Below are 11,975 nucleotides of genomic sequence, written 5' to 3'. Positions count from 1 at the left end.
GAGCTTACATTCTACCTGGGGAGATGGGGAGACAGACAATAAACTATAAAAATTATAATAAATAAATAAGTAAATTATATAGTATGTAGAAGATACTTGCTATGTGAGTTTTAATTACTTTGGAATTCATTCACATATCTGCATATAAAAATACTCAAGTAATTTTTTTAAATCGTGTTCAGTTTGGATATGGCAAAGTGCTGAGACTTTACACTAGGACAATGTTTGGTGCTTCCAAGACTGGAAGGGCATGGGTCCTGAACCCTAAGGATGAAACAAAATGGAACAAGTGCTAACCACCAGGCCTCTTCCAGAGCAGCAGGAGGTAGGGACCTATTCCAGGGCTCTAACCTCTGGCCAGATGGTGGAAGACCCCGACTTCAAGGCTATCGCTGAGGAATTTGGGTCAGTTCTCTGGTTTGGCCACCAGGGGTCATTTTTCCCCTGTAAATCACGGTCTGGACCATCACATAAAGACGCACACAAAAGGCTGACTCCAAACTAAAAAACGGAGAAACAGAGAGGAAAATTCTGTTACACACACACACACACACACACACACACACACACACACACACACACACACACACACACACACACACACACAGAAACATACAGCATTGAGAGAAACAGGGACAGAAATGCATATAGGACACACCCATGGCAACAACTCCTTCACTAATGCCAGTGTCTCAAGATGTCATAGTGCAAACTCTGCAATCCCTCCCAGCCCCCGACTCCAGTAAAGAGGGAAAGAAACAGTAGGTGGCCCATAAACCAGTCTTTCATTTCCCTTGCCTCCAGCTTGCCAAGAACAGTCAGCCTATTCCTGTCCTCCCCTAGCACTCTAACTTCCCTGTAAATTCTTCTTCTGGCTGTGGCACAGTTCCTTTTCCGTCTCTGGAGAAGCCCCACCCTCTCCTCCTGACTGTGTGACTTGTTCCACCCCCACTTTAGGGCTGCTGCTCGAGGAAGCCCAAGGCAGAGTTCCATTTGGTGTGCAAGCTCCTACTGTCCGCCCCCCCAACCCCAAGCCTTAAGGACTATAACAAGTGATTTATTGAGCATTGCTCTCTCCCATAGCAATAAAAAATACAATGTATATAATGCCCTGGGAAGTTACACAGGAACTCTAATACTTTGGGATAGGTATGGTTCTCAAAGTGCATTCTGGGGACCCACTGTTTGAGGAGTCCACGAGGTCAAAACTGTTTTCATAACACTATTGGGATGTCATTGTCTTTTTCACTCTTATTGTCTCACAGGTATACAGTGGAGTTTTCCAGAGGCTTCATGAAATGTGATATCATTGCTCTCACAGCTAATGGAATGTGTGCTTGTGTATTTCTCTTTCTAAAACTTAGTTTTAATTTCTAATATGTTATCAAAAGAATAAAGCATAAGCAAAAGGTCTTTAGAATCCTCAATTTTTCAGTGTAAAGGGGTCTGAGACCCAAAAGTTTTGAGAACTGCTACTTTAGTACAAAGAATTTTTTCCTTATTCTAGATGTAGAAGTGGATGGGGGGAGAATTTAGGACCTAGACTGGAGGAGGTCTTGAAAGGGGGTTGAAAAGACCTCAAAAGGGGAACAGGGACCAAAAGTTTTTGGGGAAAAAACTGAACTCACCGATTTCCCTGCCCCCAACCACCCCATGCTGGGTGTCAGGTCTAAATTGTTACGAGTCTCTAAACAAGAAGGAATCCCGATTTTGTCCGTATCCAATAAACTCTTGTATTATGCCTCAGTGCTGGGCAGGGGAAGACCAGGTGGAAATGAAAGTGGGTGGCATCTATGTCTCTAAGACTGCTGTGGTCTGTCTAAATCCAGGACACCCATTTTCTGCTCCATCTATGTCGGCAGTGTTTCAAGACTCCGCCTCCCACACACACCCCCTCCGTGTCAAGGGCATTTCAGTAATCCTCTGCCTCTGCATTGACAGGCTCATAGCATCACTTCCGACGGACTAAGGGGTCCTCCCTATGCTGACCATCACCAATTTAGAGACATTTCCACCAGCACTCTTCCTTCCCTGTGCCCCTTGCTCCCAAACTTTGTTCTTGTCTGCATTAATGCAGTTGCCACTCAGAAGTCCAAGTGTCCGATCCACTTCTCTCATGCGGATACCCTCAAAGTCAGTGAGTGTGAGAGGCGCGATGGGGTGGGGGTGGGGGTGATCGAGCTAGGGCTCGATGTGCGTTTAGAGGGCAGAATCCCCGGGGCACTGGGTGAAGGGCGTCCCGGGCGTGGAGTGCCTGAGCAGTTCCTGGCTAGCGGCAGCCAGACTAGTGGTGTGAGTGGTCTCCGCGGGCGTCTGGGTGAGCGCCGCCCCATCCCCGTTGGTGGCCAAGGCCCTGGGCCGGAGCGGAGAGCCCAGGCCGCGCAGCGTGTTGCGAAAACCCTCGGCGCTGAAGTAGTACGCCAGTGGGTCCAGCACACAGTTGGCGCCGGCCAGCAGCACCATCACCATCAGCACCCCGCGCACCTGATTGCGGGCCGCGTGACTCGCCACCACCAAGTTGCTCCGCAGCAGTCCGTAGACGGCCAGCGTGGTGTTGTACGGCACGAAGCACAGCAGGAAGATGACCAGGTTGACTAGCAGGAGCCGCACCGTCTTCCGCCGCCGCCGGCTTTGAGTGGCGTCGGGCCGCGCCAGGGTCCAGAAGACCCGGCCCGACGAGTAGACCACCGCTACCAGGGGCAGCAAGAAGCCCAGTCCCTCGGCCAGCAGCACGAGCGGCAGCAGGCCGCCCTTCCACAGCTCGTCGCTGAAGCTCTCGAAGCACAGGCGCACCTGGATGCCGCGGTAGCTGCAGGGCGAGGGCCTGTGCACGAGCATGGTGGGCACGGTGAACACCAAGATAAGCGCCCACACGGCCAAGCAGAGCAGCCGCGCTACGCGGGGCCGCCGCAGATGGCGCAGCCGCAAGGGATGCACGACCGCGGCGTAGCGGTCCACGTTGATGAGGGTCAGGAAAATGCAGCTGCCATACAGGTTCATCTGGAAGATAGCGCCCGCCGTCTGGCACAGGAGGTCCGGAAAGGGCCAGTAGTGCAGCGCGTAGTAGGTGAGGCGCACAGGTAACGAGAGGGTGAATAGCAGGTCGCTGGCTGCCAGGTTGCACATGTACACGCTGACTACTGAGTGCACGCGCAGTGCGCGCAGGAAGACCCAGAGGGCCAGTGCATTGAGTGGGAGCCCTGCAGCCAGCACTATGCTATACACCACCATGTGCAGGCGGTGGGTGGTCTGGTAGTCAGGACACGGAAAATCAGAGCTGATGATAGAAGCGTTTGCCGAGGAGTTGATCAACATCATGCCAAAGCGTACCAAGGAGCTAGGCTCGGGGCATCATGGGGCACACCAGGGCCCTGGCATTGCGTTCATCTCCGGGGAAGGGCCTGGAGGCTACACAGAGATAATCTCAAAGCAAGTAGAGGCAGGGCATGGGAATGTGGGCTATGGTTGCTGAGCAGTTGGCTGCAAGGAGATGGATGCCTTTGGTGACAGCTTCATCATCTGGAGATCTGGAATAGAAAGACAAACCAAAAGTCAAGATTATACAAAGACAGGGTTGAAGAAACAAATGTTTATCTAGCTAAACTGGCCTGCCTACTTCTTCAGCCTCAAGTCTTTTCCTTATCTTCCAGCCAGCCAGAGTAGCTTTCTGCAGCAGGGCTGTGTAGCATAGTGTCAGACTGCCTGGATTTAAATCGTGGCTTTGCCAATTTGCCTAGTTTTTGTCCTCAGAAAAGTGACTTAATCTCTCTGACCTCATTTTTCTTACCTGGGGCGGGGGGCGGGGGGCGAGGAGGGAAGATTCCTTAATTTATGAGGCTGTTAGATTAAGTGAGATGATATACATAAAGTGTTTATGCTATTGTTATCTAATAATTTCTCTCCCTTTCTTCTACAAATACTCACTGAGCCTTTAGAATGTTCCAGGCATTTTCACAGTAGTGAACAAAACAAAGGCCTTGCCCTCACCTACTTTCATTCCTTTGGAGGGAAACAGGTAATAAAGTGCAATCAAACAGGTATTATGTCAGGTAGTGACCAGTACTATGGAGCACCTCCCCGGAACAGGTGCTGTGCTGGCTCTCCATTATTTAAAGAATAAAGTTCAAGATCCCAAGTACAGTACAAAATCCCAGCCTCATTACATCCACTGTTGCTCCTGTGTAGGCTGAGTTTGTGCTCAGAGCACCCTGGTTAGCTTGCTTATTTGACCTCTCTTTCTGTTTCTTCATCTGTAACATGGGGATAATAATATAACAGGGCTCTCATAGGCTGTTTGCACACAACCGCAGTCCTGCTAGGCAGAGTAAGGCCTTGTGAGTTGAGCTTTTCCAGGGGCTTTCCTGGAGGGGCTGACTAGAGAGCTTCCCAGATGGGGTTCTATGATAGGGGAGAGATGGTGGTTTGATAGTGAGGGCTTAAAAGGGACCCTAAGCCCAAGGAGCAGGGCAGTGAGGTGAGGTAGTACCACAGGTGCTGATGAGTCTGGTGGAGAGAACAGACCACAGCAGCTGCAGTCCTCAGGCAACAGCTGGCAGACCAAGGCTAAGTGGTAGAGAAGCCAGAGGATCCCGCTTTCCTTAATCTCGCAAGGCCACAGAAGCTACCCAGATGCCATCTATTGTGTGTGTGGTAAAATATACATAACTTAATATTTACCATTTAACCATCTTTTTTTTTTATTCTGCCTCAGATTTATTTGTACAAATAGCATAGGACACCAGCCCAAAGCAGACAGCAGCCCAGGGGTCACACCAGTCCTTCCATCCTCACATCAGCAGACAGAGGCTTCTACTCTGGAGCCTTCGTGGGGGGCTGGGCACCTTTGGGAGCCAGAGCCTGAGCCTGAGCTGGAGGCGGAGCTGCTTGGACCTCGGTTTGAGCCTTGGCCTTGGACTTCGGCCAGCAGAGCCTGAGACACTTGGCAATATGGGCGCGAGCACATTTCCCAAGCTTGGGGTGAATGATGTAGGCAAGTCGACTGAGCTTGTGGCTGCCGCCCTTTGGGATCTTGGACTTGACCTCTTTGGGCTTTCTGAGAGCCTCGATAGCCTCCACACGTGCACTCATGGCATTGGCGTTGCTGGCTTTCATCTTCTTCAGCCCTTTCTTGTTATGCTTCTTGGCAAAGCACATGTTCCTCGGGAACTTGGGGTCCATGCCCTTGAGAGATTCATATCTTTGTGATTTGGGTTTCTTGATGCCATTTTTGTGCCATTTTCAGGACTGGTTGTGCGTGGTCTGGTTCTTGGACTTGGCCATGTCTGCACCGAAGCCCACGGCTCCTGAAGCGTCAGGCCCATTTTAACCATCTTTAAGTGTACAATTCAGTGGCATTAAGTACATTCACATTAAGTACAATGTTATGTAACTATCGCCACTACTTCCAGAACTTTTTCACTATCCCAAACAACTCTGTACTCATTAAACAATAACTGCGCATTCCACCTCCACCACCACCCCTGCCCTCCAGCTGCCAGTAACCTCTATTCTACTTTCTGTCTCTATGTCTTTGCCTATTCCAGATACCTCATATGAGTGGAGTCATATAATAACTGTCCTTTCCTGTCTGGTTTATTTTACTTACAATAAGGTGTTTGAGGTCCATCCATGTATATGTATCAGAATTGCATTTTTTTTATAGCTGAATAATATATTCCATTGTGTGTGTGTGTGTGTGTGTGTGTGTGTGTGTGTGTGTGTGTATTTACCACATTTTGATTATACATTTATCTGTCAATGGTTACATGAGTTTTTCCACCTTTTGGCTATTGTAAATAATGCTGTTTACAATAGCATGAGCGTCCATGTGCCATCTTTAGGGAGATGAGCGTCCATGTGCCATCTTTAGGGAGAGAAACTGTCCAGAGACCTGGAGCAGTTATCCTAAGATTCTGTAGTTATTTCTTTCGAAAGGAACTGCTTAAATTCTTACATGGGATCAAGTTGTAAACTTGAGTATAAGAAGTTTTCTTTTGGGGTTTTTGTTCGTTTGTTTTCCCTCTAACCACAGCTACCAGCAGTTTAAGACTTGTAAGAGATATAGCAGAAGAGTTATCATAGCTGTTCCCAACTGTACTGTAATTAGCTGTTCTTAGTCTGTATCTCCCACTGAACTGTGAGCTCCTTGAGGAAGAGGCTGTGGACTGTGACTTCTTCATCTTTGCATCCCCAGCACCTTTGTCAATAAATGTTGAGTGAAATAGCTGTCATTTACTGATCATTCACCATATCCCAGGGTATTTTACATGCATAATCGCTAATCCAACATCCCCTTGAGGTCAGTGTTTATTCTCATTTTCACAGGAAAGCAAACAGAAGCTCAAGAGCTCAGTTGGTGAGGAGCGAAGTCATGATTTACACCCAGGACTGCCCAGCTCCAAAGTCCAAGTCGTCCAGTGCTGCTTCCATCAAGAGTGGATGGTTGGAGTTGAGGATGCATGGTATACAGAGCACCTGGTCTTTTAGATCTGCCTGTATGAAACCTGTGCCCACAGATAAATTGTTTTACTTCCTCATTTGTCCAATTGATATATACTTTATATCCCACTTCCTTCTTTCTCCCACAGCAAACACCGATAACACAGGCTCATCTCTTCTACACATACAAATATGCCCCTCTTTACTATTTTCCCTTACCTGCTTAAGCACTTAGCTTGCTACTTTGAATTCCTCGGGTTGTTTTATGTCTGTTCATTTCCTCCAACTAGATGATAAAGTCCTGGGTTGGGACCTAGGACTTTTCTTCCGAAGCTTGCTCACATTTCAGTCTCTCTACTTAGCAGGCCCTTGTGGTAGTCATTGGCTGCCTGGCAGGATATTGGCCCCTCCCCCCATGTTTGCCCATACTATAATTCGTTACAGTATCTCTTGTATCAATCCAGGCAACTAACCACTAATTACCCACTCCTGACTATCTTATCCACCTGTATAACTCACTGAGTAAAAGACCATGTCCCTTAAAAGGTGTGTTTGGAAACAGCTTATATTAAAATTTCAATAACAGTTTACACCATACTTACAGTAAAACTTTATCATTCTTAACCATTGCTCGGAAAATCAATAGCTCCTTATAACTGGGAGGCACATACTAGACACTGAATTAGTGAATAAATAATTATTTTCCAAGAATTCCAAGTCTTTCTGTCAACAGTTACAATGTTAAACAGACAAAAATGTATTAGGTAAGCTGCTACTTAAAGTTAAGAATCCTTTAGTAAAGCAGATGGCAATGCTATTCTCATTCCAAAAGAAAAAGTCCTTGGGTTTCTCTATAGTGGAACCTATTTATATATTTAAAAAAAAAAAAATCACCCTTTTCTGACAGACTCACATAGAATGGCCCGAGCTGAGAGTTGAGAGCTGACAAGCCCCTGCCCTGGTCCCCACCCCATCCGCCTGCTTCCCTGGAGCTTCCGTCAGTGGAGCTGGACGGGCGCAGTGCCAGGCCAGATGGCAAAGATGAGAAAACTGCCAAAAAGGAGGCAAACAGGAAATGGAAGGAGGGTTCTAGATGTGAGGAAGGGGCAGCCCTGCCCCCTTTCTCCAATCCTGCCTGGAGGAAGAGGTCAGGTTATGGGGGAAATATAAGAAGTGAGGAAACAGCAGCTACCCCAGAAAAGGACAGCCACTAGGGTTTCATTTCACCAAGGAGAAGAAGAAACATGATATGGAGGCCCACATAGGCTCAGTCACCTCAACACATGTGGATGTGGTAACATAAGCATACTGCCACACACATGTACCTGTGCCAGGACACAGAGCAGTATAAGTGCACTGAGATTTACACACAAGATCTCTAGTAATATCCCTAGCAGATCCCTAGCCATGAATGTCTCTACATACTCTGTAACACACAAGTATGTGTATGCATGGAGGCACGGACAATCAGCCCCTGGAGGAAGGTCAGACATAGCCTCTGCCTTAGGGGACCATGGTCTTACACAGACAGGCATGGCCAGACAGCTTCAAGAGCCCATATTCATGCTGATGTGCACAAACAGATCCCAGCCCCAAGGCACTGAGGGGCAAACATGAGGCGGCCCTGGGGACTGCGCCATCCCACATCATCCGCCCACCACACCACTGACACACCAGAGCATGTGCGGCCACTTTGCTCCTGCCTGCGTCTCTGTCCTTCAGCCTCTCACGTGCACATTCGGGCCCAGCTTCCTTTTGTCTTAAGGGCCTCTCAGACCTGTCTCATTGCCCTCTGAGCTGGGCTGGGCACCACTCTTTGCTGAGATAAGCTAGAGGGACAGAGCTATTTTCTGCCATAGGCAGGAAGTGAGAATGAGAGAATAAAAGTGGGGAGGAGGCTCGATCATGATCATTCCCTCTCACCCTTCCATACAACCTACCCGCGGTATCCACACTTCTGGCATCTGACCAACAGTGCAGACAGGAGCTGAAGGCAAAGGAATAGGCAATTTGGGACAATGTTGGGGGCAGAGAGGGGAGAGAAATACCTCTTCTTTGTCCAACTTTTCTGTCTGCCACCCTCTCCGGGCACTTCCCCCCTTGTCCCTTCCACATATTCACCAAATGCTTTGTTTTCTCTCTGACTCCTCTTTTTAGTAATTCACATTCTTTAGAAGTTTGAAAAGAAGGAATCACAGATCTCCCCACTCCCCTTGCCCCAGACGATCAGCTCTAGAATAGCCCCAATCTCATTTTAAATTCTGGATCGTGGCCAGTTCAGTGTGTCCCACCCATACACTGGGTGCCCTCTAATCTGCCTTGTGAGCTAAGCCCATTTCCTCTGCTGCTGTGCTCAGGCAGCGATTGGGAGGACGCACCCTCTACACACAGACGAGCTTATTTATAAAGACCTCTTGAACCTGAAACTAGTATAAAATAATATTGAATGTCAACTGTAATTAAAAAAAAAAATTTTTTTTAAAGACTAAAAAAAATAAAGACCTCTCAATATTTGTATATTCAGACTCCCCAAACGGATCCAAACTGTGCTAAGCCTCCAGCAAAACCTTAATGTGGTCTAAAGGCTTTGTAAAAAGCTCTGTCCCAGAGCTGCTTTGGGGACTCAGATGAGTTCTGCTCATCAGCTTGTCCTGGGTCTGAGAGCTCTGTGGCGTGGAGAGTGTAAGAGGTCACCAGGGTGAGTGATCGGCCTCCTCCTGCCCCAGGGACCATGTTCTTCCCAAGGAGAGGTGCCCGTCTGGCACAGGCCCCAGGGGGTCATCATGTTCTTTCTCCATATCCTTCCTTCTCCCTAGTCCAGGCCTGCTCTGCTTTCCCCAGCCAAAATTCCTGCTCCAGCCTCCCCACACCTACTTGAACCTGTCTCCTCCTACCTTTCTAATATCATCCTCAGCTGTGTCTTCTCCCGCCCCGGGTATACTGATCTCATCTCTCTCCCTTTTTCTGGGTAAAGGCAGAAAGCAAAGGTGACCTACAGCTCTATAATTAGTTTCCCCAATGTGGGGATGTCACCTCCTCACCGGCACATCTCCCTCCACCCTGCTTTCAAGAGCTGGAAAATAAAAACAGGAAATAAAGTCTCAATCAAGAGAAGTCACTCAAAAAAAAAAAAAAAAAAAAAAAAGAGAAGTCAGCCATTCTAGCCCTGTGCCCTGAGTGGTCTGCATGCATCTTACTCTTCTTGGGAGCTTGGCTATGTCCCACCTCCAAGACTCCTGCAGCCTTTGACCTCTTTGTCCTCGTCCTGAACTCTGACAGCACTGTGTGTACACCACTGGCTTCTGCCTTCACCCTTTCTGCCGTCTCCTTCCCTGTGGGCCTGGACACACAAGGTTTGTGTGTTGGGGTATATGCTGAAGGCAGCAGGGTGGGGGAGAGCTGATGGCATCAGAGGCAGATGGCAGACAGAGCTGGGCTCTAGAGTCTCTGGGTGGCCAGGAGGTGAGGCTTACAAGTTTGTTTCCCACTCGATCCTTGTCTCCCTTTCTCCGTAGGGATATAACTTCAGCTCACCCTAAAAGGAGCTGGAGATACAATCTGGTGGGAGATTCCCTTCTTGTCAGGGAGGCCCCCATTAATATAGGTAATAGATGTGATACGAATGTATCATAAGGCCTTGCCTACCCTCAAATATTTCCCCTACCTGTGCTTAATATGTGAAATTTCATCCTCTTCATGTCACTCACGAGAGTGTCACCACATCCTATCAGAGCATAGGAACATTAGAGACCATCTTGTCTAATCCTATTCTGTAGATGAACGCATTGGGTTAAGACAGTGTTTTCTCAAACACCCTATTAGAATAATATCCTTTGGTTAGCTGGGAAGGATAACCAAAAGAACATTTGAGTCTGGAAACATGTTCATGGAGCTCAATTGGATAAATTCATTGTCATCTAGCAGAGGGCCTGGCCCTGAGAGGTGAGTGGGTGTGGGGGGTTAAATATTAACTGAGAGTGGGAAAAAATTGAAAGACCGTCCCCAGAGGGCTCACCTCAGTGGCCTTGGGATGCCCGGGGTTCAGCATGACAGAGGGGCCTAAAGGGTGAAGGGAGAACACAGCCTCCCCAATATGCCCCAGAGTGGGGCTTTAAGCTTCAGAGGGGCACTCCAGGGTGTGTCCTCTGTCTGACAAGGTCTTTAAGTCTGAGGCAGCACCTTTTAGCTTTTTACTCTATTCAAAAAGGTTTTCAAAAAACAAAACACAATAACAAAAACAAAAAAGAAAAAACAAACAAATAAAAGATCTTCCAGGGTCTAGGGCCCACCCTCACCTCTCTCCCCACCCAGGTCCCCCATTTCTGAAGGAGGGGTGCTACCCCTTGTGCCCTATGAGGTTCAGGCACACCTGTGAAACCCCCGTACCTGTGGCTCTGCGTTGAGCTCTGCCGCTGCCCCAAGCTGGCTTCCGCTGCCTTCTCTGGGCTGGGCTGGGCTGGAAGGACCTGCTTCTGGGGAGGGTGGGGACACACCCGCCTGGGCAGATCTCAGCAGATTCAAGCTCTTCTCACTCACCCAACCCCACATGCGCAGGGAGAGAGAGGAGGAAGCAGTGCCCTCAGCCTCTCCACAGACACGCCAGAGAAGAAAGCTCAGCAGATAATGGCACTTAATCCAGCCCCAACTCTGGCTAAGCAATGACTCCCCCTGCCCGTTGCTCACACTCTCCCCACCGTTTCTGGGAAGTCTAACTGGCGCGCCAGCCACTGATGTGGTGACTAACCTGCCGGGCTCTGGCTGTTCTCACCAGTTCCCCCTGGGTGTCTCTCTCTTTTAGATCCCTGCAGGTGGTTTTGCTCTTACCACTCATGGCTTAGACCTCACTCTGCCCAGGGCCTCTCTGCGTGTCAGTCAGCTGGGGCTGCTGGGCTCCCTCACATTGCAAAGTACACGTGGCCCCTCCAATGCAGCAGTTACCAGGTTGGGTGTTTCCACCTTACTTCTGCCTCTTATCAAGGTTGTGAGCTGGATACAGGGGTTGGGGAGCTGGGCAAAGAGCTTAGATGTAGCCCCTCTTCACTGCACCCTCAGGCCAAGCCCCTTGTCTTCTGTATCAACAGGGCTGGACATGTTGTCCATGCTTAATACAGAAAAGCAAGTTCAAGTTTTTGAGTGGTACATAAAAAAAGACATTGTGGTCAAATGAGTTTGGGCAACATTGGATTAAACAGGGTTCTCTATCACAGGGCTCCTCAGAGCCTTTAACATGCCATTAAAAGATTGATCATGTGTTGATAATCGAAGTTGGGTGAAGATCGTGCATGGGAGTGCATTATACTCTTCTACTTTTGTGAATGTTTGAATTTTTCCATTTTTTTTTATGTTGTTAGTCACTATGAATCTATAGGAGAGAGAGAAACTGTACAGTTCCCCAAAAATATATGTCCCCAGAACACACTCTGGGAGATCCCAAGTCATTAAGGCCAGTGCTGGAGTCGCATCTCAATGCATGCGGTCAAGATGCAACCACCTCAACATTCAGACCATCTGGCCCATTATTGGATGTCAAACCTAGA

At 48.5% G+C, this 11,975-nt stretch overlaps 1 protein-coding gene and 1 pseudogene across 1 annotated transcript; both read right to left on the bottom strand.

Annotated features, from left to right (window-relative positions):
• Positions 1 to 1,508: 1,508 nt before the first annotated feature.
• LPAR5 (lysophosphatidic acid receptor 5) lies at positions 1,509 to 10,954 on the bottom strand. Its single transcript, XM_011365850.2, has 2 exons — positions 10,825 to 10,954; positions 1,509 to 3,527 (listed from the first exon to the last, which is right to left on the bottom strand). The coding sequence occupies exon 2, from the start codon at positions 3,316 to 3,318 to the stop codon at positions 2,200 to 2,202; it is 1,119 nt and encodes a 372-aa protein (XP_011364152.1). The 5' UTR covers positions 3,319 to 3,527; positions 10,825 to 10,954; the 3' UTR covers positions 1,509 to 2,199.
• On the bottom strand, positions 4,764 to 5,343 carry LOC105295962 (annotated as a pseudogene).
• Positions 10,955 to 11,975: the final 1,021 nt, after the last annotated feature.

Source organism: Pteropus vampyrus, unplaced genomic scaffold (assembly GCF_000151845.1).
Source record: "Pteropus vampyrus isolate Shadow unplaced genomic scaffold, Pvam_2.0 Scaffold116, whole genome shotgun sequence".
Classification (NCBI taxonomy): Eukaryota; Metazoa; Chordata; class Mammalia; order Chiroptera; family Pteropodidae; genus Pteropus; species Pteropus vampyrus.
Note: the sequence above shows the minus strand (reverse complement) of the source record. Positions and strands in the feature narration are given on the sequence as shown.

Bases quoted from the DNA above. Each gene is read 5' to 3' on its own strand.
- LPAR5 (XM_011365850.2), bottom strand. From the start codon at position 3,318: ATGATGTTGATCAACTCCTCGGCAAACGCTTCTATCATCAGCTCTGAT.